This window comes from Lithobates pipiens, unplaced genomic scaffold (assembly GCF_037356315.1).
Source record: "Lithobates pipiens isolate NorthernLeopardFrog02 unplaced genomic scaffold, aLitPip1_a1.2 Scaffold_16, whole genome shotgun sequence".
NCBI lineage: Eukaryota > Metazoa > Chordata > Amphibia > Anura > Ranidae > Lithobates > Lithobates pipiens.
The window spans coordinates 269065644-269082731 of NW_027507748.1; the positions used below are offsets into that span (position 1 = coordinate 269065644).

The 17088-nt window shown below is 41.3% G+C and overlaps 1 protein-coding gene across 1 annotated transcript in view; it reads left to right on the forward strand.

The window, feature by feature from the left end:
• The window catches only part of AATF (apoptosis antagonizing transcription factor), a 218312-nt gene that overhangs the window by 30776 nt on the left and 170448 nt on the right, over window positions 1-17088 (forward strand). Inside the window, exon 3 of the mRNA XM_077481392.1 lies at window positions 1156-1422. Coding sequence (XP_077337518.1) covers window positions 1156-1422 — 267 coding nt within the window. The remainder of the gene's footprint in view (window positions 1-1155; window positions 1423-17088) is intronic.

A 17088-nucleotide genomic window follows, 5' to 3' on the forward strand; every position in this document is an offset into this window, starting at 1 on the left:
CAGCCTAAGGACCAGAGGTCTTTTTACAATTTCGCACTGCACTGCTTTAACTGGTAATTTTGCGGTCATGCAATGTTGTACCCAAACGAAATTTGCGTCCTTTTCTTCCCACAAATAGAGCTTTCTTTTGATGGTATTTGATTGCCTCTGCAATTTTTATTTTTTACGATATAAAAGGAAAAAGACAATGTTTTAAAAAAAAAAAAAAGATATTTTCTACTTTTTGTTATAAGAAAAATCGAATTAACTAAATTTTAGTCATACATTTAGGCCAAAATATATTCAGCCACATGTCTTTAGTAAAAAAAAATGTCAATAAGCTTATATTTATTGGTTTGCGCAAAAGTTATAGCGTCACCAAACTAGAGTACATTTTCTGGAATTTACACAGCTTTTAATTTATGACTGCCTATCTCATTTCTTGAGGTGCTAAAATGGCAGGGCAGTACAACCCCCCCCCCCCCCCCACAATGACCCCATTTTGGAAAGTAGACACCCCAAGGAAATTGTTGTCAATCGCTTTTTCGAAACGCTTCGAAACAGCATCTGTAAGCATGAAACACATAAGACCTGTATTTTGTGCCATTTAAAGTGGTTTTAAACCCTTGTATATACCCAGAGAAAAGATTGGTCTCCGGAGATACACAGAGATGAAACAAATCCTCCTACATAAGTTTAAGTCTTCTCTACAGCCATTCAAATAACAAAATGTATAAAGCTTGTCAGAGCTGTCAGAAAATAGGAGGCAGAGAGCTAAAGTTGCGCTCTGCAGAGCTCAGTGAGAAGGACTCTTAAGAGCTGATTGGAAGAAAGGGACATATCCGTCCGTCCCCCCTCCCCTTCCCTCTTCACACAGAGCACAAGAGAACAGAGCTCAGACTATAAATCGGCTGGAGAGCCTATCTCCTTGGTGTCGGAAGCACTTGTCCGAAGTGATTCATGTTGATAGCAGAGGAACGAAGCAGAAGATAGAAATTACACCTATTGCTTTGCGACCAGTACACACTATAGAAGGATTTGCTTTGTTCATGTTTCATGTCTAAGGTTTACAACCACTTTAAAGAAACTAGTTTTCCCCCATCCTTTAGTGCAATGTTTATGTTGATACATTTTCACCTGTTAATTGCTGACTAATAGGATTTGTCTGTTTTGTAGATAATGCATTGGACAGCTGTCTTGAACTGAGCAGTGGTGATGAAGACAAAGGAACAGATGCTGAAGAGAATGAGTCTGAAGAGGGGGAGGATGATGATGATGACAGTGTCGATGATGGTGAAATTGCTGAGCAAGACAGCAATGAAGATGACGTTTCACCTCAGCATGACAGGGAGGAATCAGATTTGCAAGATGAAGTGCAGACATTCTCTAAAGAAAAGGTTTCCTCCGATGTTGCTAAGGGTCAAGGCATTAAGAATCAGATCAGTAAGTCATGTTTGTTCACAATATGTAAATGATTTGTAATCAGTGTATTTTTCCTTTCCTATTTTTTTTTTCTTTTATTGTATTGCATGATTGTGAGTTGTACACTTTTGGCCACAAGTTTTGCTCTTGTTTTTGTGTAAAGTTGTAACATGATCAAAACCATAAGTAAAAGTTACTTTTAATTGAAGAAAAAACTGGAGGCAAAATTGTGAATGAGAAATGTACAGTTTTGGGTCTTGTATAGATTTCAGAGTTGAAAATGCGTTTTGTGCATTATGGTTTGGCAGTCGGTAGTTTGCACCTCCAATCACAAAATAAAAGGTGTGCCACCCTTAAAGATGTTACCCTGACAGAAGTCACTGAAAGCAGGGGATGCTAATGTATGAGCTTACGTTAAATGTAAAAATGTTGCTGAAAGAAGCCATACACTTGCTTAACTGTTTTGCTTAAAAAATCCCTGTCCCCATAATTTTCTGTTATTTTGTATTAAATTCTGTACTTGCTGTTCATCTAGGTAAATATCTCAAGCTAGCACTTGTTCTTGAAAGGTGGGCACATCAACCTGATGACAAAATGCAGTTTAAATATATCATATCAGCAGTTCTGGGTCTTGTGCATGCTTGGTCTGATGCCAGTGGATGTGTTCAAGGTGGCTTCTTGGATTGCACATATTGTTAATCAGTAATGTGAGCAGACAGACGCATCAGAATAGCAATATTGCGAAGAAGTGAAAACCTAATATCCTTATTAAAATCGCTATCATCTCTTTTGGCCCATTTTAAGAATATGACCATAAGGTCTACATAGTTTAGCAGCTAGAGCTGCTCGATTAATCATTAAAAAAAATCATGATCTCGATTCAACCCCCCCTCCCCTCATGATCTTAATCCAGCATTTCCAGGATTCTATGTAAACAGTGCAGAGGTTCTCTGCTCAGAGCTGTCAAAAAACAAAAAAAAGCCAACAAATGTTTATCCACATTCCTCAGTGCTGGGAGATAATGAGAAACATTGTAACATTTCATTCTTTTAGATCAAAGTGAAGAACATCTGTCTGCAAATAAGGTCAGTTTAAAAGAGAAGTCCAGCTTCAGCTCATTTAGCTGGACTTTTCCTATGGGTCACAGGAGTGCAATTCCTTTTGCACTCCTGTGACATGTTTTTAGCAGAGAGCAGTCTGAAGTCTGTGCTCTGCTGACGTCACTGGAATCAGCTCAGGCGCTGCTTTGTCGCGACAAAGTCTGGATATACCAGGAGCCTGGACCGATGCCTGTCTCGGCCTCTCAGCGAGCTGCTAATAGACTGAGATGGCCGCTCCTTGCCCCTTCAAAGCTCAGCGCTCCAGTGAGCGTGAAAGAGCAGCGAGGAGAGCTGCTCATTGACAGTCTGCAGCTCTCGACTCGGATCTGTGAAAACCGACACATTGGTGGTGTTTGAATGCTCATCCTCAGTGCAGAGGCGGCAGGGACAGATGCAGCATCGGACCGATGCTGCATCCACCTAGGTAAGTATGAAACTGGCAACAAAAAAACAACCCATACTTCTCTTTTAACCACTTAAAGACTAAGCCTTTTTCCGACACTTGTTGCTTACAAGTTAAAATCAGTATTTTCTAGAAAATTAATTGGGACCCCCAAATAAATATAATTTTTAGCAGAGACCCTAGAGAATAAAGTGGCGATTGTTGAAATTTTTGACGTCGCACTGTATTTGAGAAGTGGTCTTTCAAATTCCTTGGGAAAAAAATACACTTCAATGAATTAAAAAAACGAAACCGTAAAGTTAGCTCAATTTTTTTTTTGTGCAATGTGAAAGATGATTTTACGCAGTGAGAATCGTGATCTTTATTCTAAGAAAAAAAATTGGGATTTTCATTTCAGTCAGAATCGTGCAGCTCTATTAGCAATCCCTGCAAGTTAAACTGGCTGACTGTGCTGCACAGAAATGTTACATGTTCCACCTGTATTTAGGGCGGAATATTTGGCATGTTCCAGATCCTACCGCCTCTCCCCCCCCGGGCCCCCTTCCCCTGTGACAGCAAGCGGGTGCTCTTCTCCCTACACCCACTGTCACTTTTGAACAGAGCGTGAGGTTGTGTGAGGCTCCGCCCACAAGGCTGTTTCCACCATGGAAGGTGGCTTCTAGTTCTGAATGAACTGACAAGGGTGGCGATGAGACAGTCAACAAGGGATCAGAACGAACAATCTGACAGTTTGTGTTAAGTTCAGCTCTGAGCATATAGGCCCTTTACAAGATAATTTAGAGTCGATGACTGGGGACAGAGAGAAGACAAATTTATCAAATATCGTCTTCAGCTCTGCATATACAAATGAAAATGAGGGAGCTCAAGTCCATAATGAGGACAGTATTGCTATAGTCCCAAAACAGCCCCAAAGACTCAAATTTGAACATTTAGACAATAAAAGTGAATAAAGCACTAGACCAGATGGCTTACACCCATGTGTCCCCCCAAAGAGTTGAACTTTGTTATTTTAAAGCCTTTGCTTTTGCATCTACTTTTTAGAGACTTGGTGCCTATATTTAAAAAAGGATAACTTCTATAGTTGGAAAGATACTTGAAAGTTTGAGTTTTATAGTAGACAGAATTGATTTGCGAAAGACCAAGGCTGTCAAACAGATCTGCTTTCCTTTTTATGAGGAAGTATGTAAAATCTTAGACAAATGAGTGATTGTGGATATAGTATACTTAAAATTTGCAAAAGCATTTGACACTGTTCCCCACACATGGCTAATGTGTATGTTAGAGTCTACAGGCTTAGAAAAATCAGTTTTCTAAATGGTTAGAAAACTGGTTAAAAGACAGTATTCAGAGAGTAGTGGTTAATGATTCATACACTGAATGGTCTATTTAGTAGTAGTGTACCCCAAGGTTCTGTGTTGGGACCATTTCTTTTTAACATATGTATAAATTATAGAGTTTGGAATTGAAAGTACTTTTTCCATGTTTGCAGAGGACACCAAGCTTAACCACTTTGCGCCCCGGCCAATTCTGACATTTCTCTCCTACATGTAAAATTCCTAAGTTATTTGCTAGAAAATTACATAGAACCCCCAAACATTATATATTTTTCTTTTTAGCAAAGACCCTAGAGAATACAATGGCGGTCGTTGCAACTTTTTATCTCGCACGGTATTTGCGCAGCAATTTTTCGAACACGTTTTTTCAGAAAAAAAACTGTTTCATGTTAAAAAAAAAAAAAAAAAAACAGTAAAGTTAGCCCAATTTTTTTGCATAATGTGAAATAGGAGGATACGCCGAGTAAATAGTTACCCAACATGTCACGCTTCAAAATTGCATGCACTCGTGGAATGGCGCCAAACTTTGGTATTTTAAAAATCTCCATAGGCGACGCTTTAAAATTTTTTACTGGTTACATGTTTTGAGTTACAGAGAAGGTCTAGAGCTAGAATTATTGCTCTCGCTCTAACGTTCGCAGCAATACCTCACATGTGTGGTTTGAACACCGTTTTCATATGTGGGCGGGACTTACGTATGCGTTCGCTTCTGTGCACAAGCTCACGGGGACAGGGGCGCTTTACATTTTTTTTTATTTTTATTTTTTTTTTAATTTTTTTTATTGTTAATTTTTATTTTTATTTTTTTAGTTTGACACTTAAAAAATGTTTTACTTTTATTCCTATTACAAGGAATGTAAACATCCCTTGTAATAGGAATATGGCACGATCGGACATATTTACAGTGAGATATGGGGTTAATAAGACCCCATATCTCGCCTCTAGGCTGGGAAGAATAAAAAAATAAAAAAAATAAAAAAACGCGACCCTGGCTTCCTAGCCAGGTCGGCGCCGTTAATTTGAATACAGAGGCCGGGCGTGACGTCATAACATCGCGCCCGGCTTCCAAACGATCTGGTCTGCCGGAAATCTCTATGGTAACTTGCGGGGGCAGGCGGATCCTGTGACCGACTCGCCGATGGAAGCGGTGAGTCGGTACAAGAACCGGAGGGCGTCGGGAGGGGGGGACGTCCCCTCCCGCCGCCCGTAAGAACGATTAAGCGGCGGAACAGCCGCTATGATCGTTCTTATGGTGCAGGGAATCGCTGGCTGAAAACGGCAATACCTGAATGATGTCTGTGGCCTCAGGCATCATTCAGATATAACCACTGAAAGCCCATGACGTCAATAGACGTAGTATGGGAGCCAAGTGGTTAAAGGATGTCTCCAACCTACAAACAGACCTCAATGCACTATTTAATTGGGCAACTATGGGGCAAATGAGTTTTAATGTTGCTAAATATAAAATCATGCATTTGTGGCCTAAAAACATGCATGCATTATACATTCTGCAAGGAGTTCATCTGAGGTAGTCGGAAAGAATCATGGTGTTCTGGTAGATCTTAGACTTAATAATAGCATGCAATGCCAATCTGCAATTTCCAAAGATAGAAAAGTACTTTCTTGTATAGATTCTAGAGAGAGAGAGACCTAATTGTGCCCCTGTACAAAATATACAGGGGCAAAAAATGTTTAGTTTTGCATATCGGTTCACAAAAAGGCTATTGGAGGACTAGAGAGAGTGCAGAGATGGGAAACCAAACTGAGAGGTATGGAGCACCTCAACCATGAGAAAAATGTAACCAAACTGAATGTATTATCTCTTTACTAGAGGCGATTAAGGAGGGATTTGATCACCATGTATAAATGCATAAGTGGTCTATATAGTGAACTTGATGTAGAGTTCTTCACGTTAAGGTCATTACAAAGGAAAAGGGACACTCTTGACATCAATAGGAAAAGAAATGTAACCTCCACTTATGCATAGGTTTCTTAACAGTAAGAGTTGTGGAATAGATTCCTTCAAGAACTAGTTCTGGCCCTAGACGGTTTAAAAAAAATGCACAGAATATAACTGGTTGACATTTATAGGTGATAACACCAGAGATTTTTTTTTTTTTTTTTTGATGGAATATCAGATTGCCTTCTGGGGGAAAGGGGAGGAATTTCATTTTTTTTTCTTTGCTGGAACATATTGGAACATACTTTTATACAGTTTTTTTTTTTTGCCTTCCCCTGTATCGATTGTAGGTATAGGACTGTGTATATGGGGGTTTTCTATTTCGTTTTTAATTTTTTTTTTCTGTTAGTTAAGCTAAGCTAAATTTTAAATTAATTTGTCTTTTTTTTTTTTTTTTTTGTCTAGCTAACTATAAAACTATGTAATAGAGTTGTTTTGCACAGCCTCATTAAGTCCCCTCTGCATAGTGTGGTTCTAACACTAGTCTATGAGAGTCTCCATACTGGAGCATATATAGCAAGGAATAAAATAAGGGCCGGTATGCCTGGAGGGAGCCCATTCCTCTAAGTAAAAGTAAACCCTCCTATTGTTTTCAGCCAAGGAAGCTGCCATCTTGCCCTCTGTTTAATCTTCAACTGTCATGATGATGCACATCAGTTATGACCCCAGCCATTGGATGGTTTGTCAGTTTGGTTGAGAGCACAACCAATGTGACCGTTGCTTTCCTGGCATGTGCTGGAAATGTAACGTGTTTTTTTTTAAACTGTTAAATCTATGGGTTTACTTCCACTTTAAAGGCACTGGGACAAACCAGAAGCACAATGGTAGCTGGAGATCTTTGATCCAAACTCCTTGAACGTCTTATCTACAACTGACCGAGCGACCACCGCTCCATGAATAACCTTCTTGATCCCTCTCAGTCTTTATTCTGCCCTCAACACTCCACGGAAACTGCTCTCCTAAAACTCGTAAATTATATGCTAACAGCTAAATTTAATGGAAAGTATTCTGTACCCCTACTCTTCTCTGCTGCCATAGACACCGTGGACCACCCACTACTCCTCAAAAAACTCCACGCCTTTGGTCTCTGTGACTGTACTCTTCGCTGGTTCTCACCCTATTTATCCAACCGCACCTTCAGCGTCAGTTACAACTCTACTTCCTCCTCTCCTCTCCCTTTCTCTGTTGGGGCCCCTCAAGGTTCTGTTCTTGGACCTCGCTTATTCTCCATCTACACTTCCCCCATTGGGTCAGATAATGGCCTTCCACGGCTTCCAATACCATCTATGTGCTGACGACACCGAAATCTATCTCTCTACCCCTCAGCTCACTCCTTAAAGGGGTTGTAAAGGTAAATGTTTTTTCACCTTAATGCATTCTATGCATTAAGGTGAAGAAACCTCTCACAGTGCCAGCACCCCCACCCCCACCCCCCCGTTTTACTTACCTCACCCCTTGAAAGTCCCATGCTTGCCCCCTCCGTCCTCTTCACCACCTAGCCTAGCCTTCCCGCTGACGCGGCGCACCGGGTGGCGGGGCCGTGTGATACAGCCAGCGGCTATAGCCGCTGGCTGTATCACGGGAGCACGCCCGCAGGTGCTTCTCACCTTGCGAGGGAGCTCGCATGAACGCGAGAAGTACCTGCGGGAAGAAGCAGAGACAGCCTCCGAGGGAACCTAGAAGAGCAGGTTCGGGGCCACTCTTTGCAAAACGAGCTGCACAGTGGAGGTAAGTATAACATGTTTGTTATTTTAAGAATTTTTTTTTTACTTTACAATCCCTTTAAGTCTTCTCGCATAGCACTAATTTACTAATGGCCATATCAGCCTGGATGTCACACCACTTCCTAAAATGCAATCTATCCAAAACTGAGCTGATTTTTTTTCCCACGTGCCTCTTTCCCTGACTTTTCTGTCGAGATCAATAGCACTACTATCAGCCTGTCCCCGCATTCTAGGTGTAACCCTGGACTCTGAACTATCCTTTTCGGCCCCACGTCCAAACACTTTCCAAATCTTGCGCCTCAACCGCAGCAACATCTCCAAAATACACCCCTTCCTAACCAATGACCTCACAAAGCTTCTAGTTCACTCCCTAGTCATCTCTCACCTCGACTACTGCAACTCCCTCCTCAGAGTTACTTTGCATAGGCTATTCCCCCTTCAGTCCATCATGAATGCTGCTCCTGGGCTCATCCACCTTACCAACCACTCAGTGTCTGCCCCCCCCCCCTGTTCCCTCAACTGGCTTCCACTCACCCAACAAATTAAATAAAAAATTCTAGCAACGACTTCCAAAGCCATCCACAACTTGGCCCCCCAACTACGTCACTAACCTAGTCTCAAAATGCCAACCTACTCGTTCCCTTCATTCCTCCCATGACCTCCTGCTCTCTAGTTCCCTCATCACGCTCGCTTCCAGGACTTTTCCGGAGCCTCTCCTATCCTATGGAACTCCCTACTCCAATCTTTCCAACTAACGCCTACTCTGCTTGCTTTTTAGACAATCCCTGAAAACCCTTCTCTTTAGAGAAGCCTATCCGGCCAATACCTAACAATTGTACTTTCACTTTCTCCATCAAATCATCCCCCACAGTTATTCCCTTTTTGTATCACTTGACCCTCCCTCACAGAATGTAAGCTCTAACAGCCAGAGCTCTCAGATTTCTCCTGTACTGTGAATTGTATTGTAACTACTGTCTGCCCTCATGTTGTAAAGCGCTGCACAAACTGTTGGCGCTATATAAATCCTGTATAATAATAATAATGAAAGAATAGTCTGAAGTCCACTTCAGTAGTCGCCGAACCATAATGAGTCTAAAAAGTTGAAAGAGTGAAGGAGGGAGAAACCAGAGGGTAAGGAAAAAGAAGGGACAGGTCAGCACAACAAGTTGCGTATTAAAGTAGACTTTCTGCAGGTCCAATAAATGTGTGGTGTCTTGAAAAGATGAGTGATGATCAAGCCAGGGCCAGATTTTATAAATCTTGACATGCGCATAATTTAGGATAGCAGTCCACTTCCTATCAATAAATGTGCTCTGTATTCTTTACTTTCGTAGGATTAGGAGAAGGCAATCCATGCCTAAACGATAGTTGGCTTAGTTACCATTAAAATGTGAAATGAGTATACGCTGGCAAATTTCCAGGGGCAACGTGCTGTGTGAGCATTTAAAGAGGGTCATCAAAATCTTGATCCAATTCTCAGAAAGGAGGGTTTTTTATTAAGGTCTGATTCCCATTTTGTACAGTAAAGAGGACGGGAATCGGGTTGGTTATAGGACTTGCAGTGGATATAAAAAGTCTAAACGCCCCTGTTAAAATGTCAGGTTTCTGTGATGTAAATAAAAATGAGAAAAAGATAAATAATTTCAGACAAAAAAAACTGAAATCTTTTTATTGGAGGGAAGTAAAAATAAAAAAATAAAATCTGGTTGAATAAGTGTGCACACCCTTAAACTAATACTTTGTCGAAGCACCTTTTAATTTTATTACAGCACTCAATCTTTTTGGGTATGAGCATGGCACATCTTGGCTTGGCAATATTTGCCCACAGATTGCGAGGGCATCTCCTCCGCACATCCCTCTTCAGATCACCCCATGGATTCAGGTCTGGGCCATTCTAAAACTTTAATCTTCTGGTGAAGCATTTCCTTTGTTTTGGATGTATGCTTTGACTCGTTATGCTGAAAGATGAAGTTCCTCTTTATGTTTAGCTTTCTAGCAGAAGTCTAAAGGTTCTGTGCCAAAATTGACTGGTATTTGAAACTGTTCATAATTCCCTCTACCTTGACTAAGGCCCCTGTTCCAGCTGAAGAAAAACGGCCCCAAAGCATGATGCTACCACCATGCTTCACTGTGGGTATGATGTTCTTTTGGTGATGTCCAGTGTTGTTTTTGCACCAAACATATCTTTTGGAATTATGGCCAAAAAGCTCAAACTTGCTTTCATCAGACTTTAACACATCTTCCCACATGCTTTTGGGACTTTAGATGGCTTTTTGCAAATTTATGCCGGATGTTTTTCTTCGTAAGAAGAGGCTACTGTTTTGCCACTCTACCCCATAGCCCAGACATATTAAGTATATGGGAGATTGTTGTCACATGTACCACACAGCCACTATTTGCCAGATATTCCTGCACCTCCTTTAATGTTGCTGTAGGCCTCTTGGCAGCCTCCCAGGCCAGTTTTCTTCTCGTGTTTTCATCAATTTTGGAGGCACATCCAGTTCTTGGTAATGTCACTGTTGATGACTGTCTTCACTGTGCTCCATGCTATATCTAATGCCTTGGAAATTCTTTTCTACCCTTCTCTTGACTGATACCGTCTAAGAAGATAGGACTGATGTAACGGACCAGTGAAGGACAGTCAGAGCAAAATCATGCTAAATATTTTTTTATTACAAAATTATTAAAAATATTTTCAAATCAATTGGAAATTGTATGGCTCTGTTCAATTTAATCTATCAATCGATTATTATGTAGTCAATCTCTGTTAATACAACAACGCGTTTAACATCTATGCTTTCTCAGGACAGGAGATCCTTTTCAAAAAAATAAAAGAACACGAACATTATTTACATTTTGATTAGGTGGGGGTGCAACACATTCATTTCGACATACCTTCTAATTGGTTAAAGAGGCGTGCATCGATGGCCACTTACATATAGATAGGAGCCCTCAAGAAATGACGTGCCAAGTGTCATAGGGGAGCGATCCGATAGTTAATGTCTTCAAATAATTTGTATAGTAAATATATATATAGAGAGAGAGCAAGAGATGACCGTGTAGTTCTATTCTGAAAAAAAAACAATAGGCATGAAATTGGTAGGTTAACCACTTGAGACCCGCGCTATAGCCGAATGACGGCTACAGCGCGGATCTCCTTTCCCGGGACTACGTCTATTGACGTAGTCCCGTGCACGAGCGGCCTGCGCGCCCCCTGAGGGGCGCGCGCGGCGTGCTCTGTGATCGGCGAGTCTACGAGACTCGCCTGATCACCGATCCGTGCAAGAGGTCGATCCCGACCCCTTATCACGTGATCAGCTGTCATCAGTCCCGATCACGGCCAGCCCTGCCAATGCCCACCTGCCCCCTGCCAGTGCCCACCTGCCCCCTGCTTTGCCTGCCTAAATAAAAAATTTGTCCCCCCTCTCAGTGCCACCCAGCAGTGCCCATAGTGCCACCCAGCAGTGCCCACAGTGCCACCCAGCAGTGCCCACAGTCGGCCTAAACAAAGGTGCTGCACCCCAGTGTCACATATCCGTGCCCAGCAGTGCCGCCCATCAGTGCCCATCAGAGCCACCTATCAGTGCCACCTATCAGTGCCCAGCAGTCCCATCTATCAGTGGTACCTATCAGTGCCACCCATCCGTGCCATCTTATCTGTGCCCGTCTTTGCCCATCAGTGCCGCCTTATCTGTGCCCATCGGTGCCGCCTTATCTGTGCCTATTAGTGCCGCCTTAACTATGCCTATCAGTGCCCACCAGTGCAGCCTATCAGTGTCGCCTCATCAGCACACTTCAATGAAGGAGAAAAATGACCTGTTTGCAAAATTTTATAACAAACTATTAAACATGATTTTTTTTTTTTTTTGCATCTTTTTTTGTTTGTTTAGCAAAAAATAAAACTCCCAGCTGTGATTAAATACCACCAAAAGAAAGCTCTATTTGTGGGAAAAAAATGATAAAAATTTCATTTGGGTACGGTGTTGTATGACCGCGCAATTGTCATTCAAAGTGCATCAGCGCTGAAAGCTGAAAATTGGTCTGGGACTGAGGGGGGTTTAAGTGCCCAGTAAGCAAGTGGTTAAGGGATGGGGTAGATGCAGAGTTAATTATCAGCCGAGATAATATAGTACTTACTGAGGATCGAATCCCAAAAGGAAAAAAGGGGAATGGGAGCTGCCCTCAGCCACAGATAAAGACCTGAAGACCTTGCAGTCAGTTCATCAATAATGCCCCTATTAATTCGTACAAGATACATACCAAATATTCTATACGCTGAATCCATGTTATTAAAGTCCTTTCAGAAAAACAGGTAGGAAGAATAAACCTCCATAGTATTCAAGATGTTACTCGTTAGTACTGTTCAATCCAGAGTTCTGTTGTCCCCTTTAACCACTTGCCGACCGTTGCCGGCATATATACGTCGGCAGAATGGCACAGCTGGGCAAAGTAATGTACCCGTTTGTTACTTTGAATTTCCTGCCATGTGCGCTACCGGCGGCACACGCCTGCTGTGAGTTCTGTGCCCACAAGACCTGTGGACTCTCTTGCTGCGGGGATACCCACGATCGCGTCACAGGGCTCAAGAAAGGGGCGATGCCGATGTAAACAGCATCTCCCCGTTCTGTCTAATGACAGTGTCACGTCACACACCCAGTGCATCCCCCAGACAGTTAGACTCCCCTAGGACACACTTAACCCCTCCCTGTCCCCTAGTGGTTAACCTCTTCACTGCCAGTGACATTTTATAGCATTGATTGCTGTATTAATGCCAATGGTCCCAAAAATGTGTCAAAATTGTCCGATGTGTCCGCCATAATGTCAGTCACAATAAAAATCACTGATCGCCGCCATTACTAAAAAAAAAAAAAAAATCTTAAAAATGTCATAAAACTATCCCCCATTTTGTAGACGCTATAACTTTTGCGCAAACCAATCAATAAACGCTTATTGCGATTCCCCCCCCCCCCCCACCACCAAAATATGTAGAATACGTATCAGCCTAAAATGAGGGGAAAAAATGTTTTATGTATTTTTGGGGGATATTTATCATAGCAAAATTTTGTTTTTTCAAAATTGTTGCTTTTTTTGTTTATAGCGCAAAAAATAAAAGCCACAGGGGTGATCAAATGCCACCAAAAGAAAGCTGTATTTGGGGGGGGGGGGGGGAAAAGGACATGAATTTTGTTTGGAAGCCATGTCGCATGACCGTGCAATTGTCAGTTAAAGCGACGCAGTGCCAAATCGCAAAAAGTGCTCTGGTCAGGAACGGGATAAATCCTTCCGGGGCTGAAGTGGTTAAGGATGTTGTTAGAAATTAAGATCTAAAAACAATTCAAAATAATACGATATATTCAATAGTTCCATTCCCTCAATATAAATATGAATTCATTCAAGTGAGGAGATTCACTTAGAACAAATTTTGGACAGTAGCAGATTTAGATTCACTAACAAAATTGAAGCCAAACTCCAGCTCACACTTTTAAGCAATTGTAGCAACTTATTTTTTTTCCTTTTTGGGATAAAGGTTTTACATAAACAAAAGAAGATCGTTCTAAGAAATTCTATAAGTATTATAATGGGTTGTCTCAACCCCTGAAATGCTATATCTGCTGGACAGCTTGTTCTGCTAAAAAAACAAAAACAGATTTACTGGCCTGAACCACAGATGAAAATAAAGGAAAGAGAGCCTAAAAAGAAAACAAATGCAGCTATCACGTCTAAGAATTGGTAAGCTGCAATATACTAAATGTTTTTGCTTTAGCGTTTAATTCCACTTTAAGCTCAAATTTTTACTACTTTAATCTACATTATTTAGCCTTCTACTGAAATAATGTGCCTACATGAATATTCTGCCTGATGGTATATTAGGAGTTGTATCTGTGCATTCCGTTGAGTGCATGCGTAGGTGGATTTTTTATTTTGCATTTTATACCTGCAGGCCTTCAGGAGTCATTTGGGCATTCTGAGATGAATGCTGTCTCTACTCTTCTTACATGGAAGACATAGGGTTTTTGATGGTAAAAGAACCAGTTGCGTAGCCTAATGAGAGCGTTAGGAGAGGGCACCTATTTTGGACAGTGTAGAAGTGGTTGAGTGGCTTTGCCGTTTACAGAAAGCTACACTATGATGTAGTTATGTAACTGACAGTCAAATGGTTGGATAACAGCTGTGTACTCTTTGGGGCTAACCTCTCGTGCAGCTCTGATGCTTTGGAGCAATGCAAAAGATAGGTGTGTATAGTGTGTGATATTTTACTTTTCCATCAACAAGACTCTAGAATGATTTCTCTGTTTCTAGGTTAGATCATCTTAAATGTGATTGTATAATATTTTGCAAGTTAAAGGCTTTTGGTAAAGACCATGATAATAGATGAAAATGTGAGTTACTCAAAAGGTAATCCTTTTTATTAGTTCATTTGAAGGTGTCTTTGGGAGGTAATTGTTTTAAAGAATGAAATCATTAATTTTCTGCAGCCAACACATCTCGGCAGGTTTGACAAGTAATCCTGCTGGCTCACCATACATAATGCACCGCCCCACGGTTCAGACACACTCTCTTTAATTATGGGGCTTCTAATTTTGGCTTGTGCCCAGATGTGACTGTCTTTTGGAACTGTAGGAGATTATATGAGCCCACTAAAACTACCCCTCCCCCCCACAACAATTAATTTTATCATACAGACAACTGGTATAATGAAGCACTGTCTTTTCTGTATGATGGGTAAAACTCTGGTACAGATAGGTTACATTGTTGGTGCTGTCTGTAGGTTTCTGAAGACTGTGTGTATTTTTCTATAGACATTTACTGCATGTATGGAATAAAATATTTTATTATACTGTGTTTAAATACATTGGTCCAGATCCCTATGAGAACTCGGAGGATACACACATTGTTAGGCCAGTTCTCAAAATATGAGGTGTGCAAAGGCTTCATAACTTGATTTGCTGGTTGAACAATACTTGCTGTGCGCACTCTTCTCTGCCAAAACAATTTGCGTACTTTTTCTGTTGGAAAAATAAGGACATGTTCAAAGGCAGTGACATATACATTTTAAGTATAAATGCATAACAATTTAAAGGTTCAGAATTTTTTATTCAGACATAGAAGCTTAAGTTAGCAGAAAAGCAGAAATGTGTTGGTACATAATTAATCACCTATCTAATGCCGTGTACACAGGCCGGACTTTTCATCAGCAAAGGTCCGATGGAACGAATCCGTTGGACAATTGGACCATGTGTGAGCTTCATCGGACCTTTGCTGACGATAAATCAGATGGACTTTAGATTTAGAACATGTTTCAAATCTTTCCGACTGACTCGAGTCTGGGCGAAAAATCCATTCGCATGTATGCTAGTCCGATGGACGAAATCCAACGCTAGGGCAGCTATTGGCTACTAGCTATGAACTTCCTTATTCTAGTCCGGTCGTACGCCATCACAGTCAAATCCATCGGACTTTGGTGTGATTGTGTGTAGACAAGCCCAATTCGACGAAAGTCTGTCAAAGTCCGATGGAATTCAGTCCGGCGAAAAGTCCGGTCGTGTGTACATGGCATAAGTCAGTAACTAGATTTGCCTTTTGTTGTAATCACAGCTTAGAGTCTTCTCACAATGGAATTCTGCAGTGTTGCCCCTTTTCTTGGCAATGTTTTGTTGGATGGTATAGCTCGGGAAGTTGAGGTTTGGACATGGATTCAGAAATCCCAAGACACAACTTTTGGCTGTGTCGTGCTGGAAGGCGTGTCTCCTTTTCAGATGCAGGTCTCTTGCAGGCTGAAACCAATTTTCCTCCTAGCTGTGTTTGGTTTTAGTCATCTTGCTCACAGGCTTGATCAGTTTCTATGTTTCTAAATGAAAAGCGTTTCCACAGTATGTTACCAATATGTTTTACCATTGACGTTTTATTCTTTAGCAGTTGATAAGTAGTGTTGGTTTACTACCAGACACAGTGGGGGATATTTACTATAACTGCAGCGCTAAGAATCTGGTGCAGTTGTGCAGGGTAGCCAATCGGCTTCTAACTTCAGCTTGTTCAATTTAAGCTTTGACAATAAAACCTGGAATCTGATTGGTTTCTGTGCAACCCTCGTCGTTTTGTCCTTAGATGTCCTTGCATTATGGCAGTAGACAGTGCTGTTGATTGAAAAGCACATGCCAACAGGCAGCAGATAGTTTTGGTGCTGATGCGGGCATCCCCATCGACTGCCAACTGCATGCTTCTCTACTGACTGCCAACGTAAAATCATTCTGCTTCAGTGACTACCCCCATAATGGTATATGTGTTTACTAACACCCATTGATTTTTCTTTAAATTGCTTTCATTAATTTTTTACACGTTGATAAGCAACCATGTAACTAGTTAATTGGACAACATTTCAGATTTGACTGGATCTTAAGATAGGTTGGTTACAGCCCTGAATGTAGGTCTGCATTGACAAGGGTGAGTGAATCCTAAAAAGTTGTATGTTAGCCTTCATTCTGAGCAACTGATAATGATGATGAGGTTTAGTATCTTTTAGGGTTTAAGCCGTATAATAGGGGCAAAGCATACTTCTTAAAAGATCCAGTCCAAGAAAAAAACTACCTTCAGTAGTCTGTTCGGCCGATGCACACCTTTTAATAAAGTTAACTCAATTTACCTTTTTAGCAGCAGCATTCTTATTTCATCCACCCAAAAAGAGCATTTTCAGAGGCTTTGCCATTTTCTGTTCAAGGGACCAGATACCTGTGGCTGCTAAATGCTAAGCAAGGTGATCGGTCCTCATTGTCCTGTGTAGTGTGAAAGGTAATTGCACAAATGCATCATGTGAGTGTGAAAGAAACAGTGGTTGAAGTAATCTCCTGCCAGTCCGTGCTTATCCCTGCCAAGCTGTGCCCACTGTTGATCTGCCCACCCCACTGTACTATGTAATCCTGTGTGGACCTGCACATCATTCGAGCAGGAGATTCTGAGCAGGTAGCTAGCAATTACAAGAGCTGCTTATGTTGGGGTATTACCTGCAGTATATGCACGTTATCCTTCTTTTCACATTATTGTTTAATATTCATGCTGATTAGAAAAATAGTGGTGGGGTTATTTTTAATAGTAGTGACATGAACTCTGTATAGCAGGCAATGACCATAGTGGGCATCAAGGACACACACACTAAAACCCTTACAAGGTG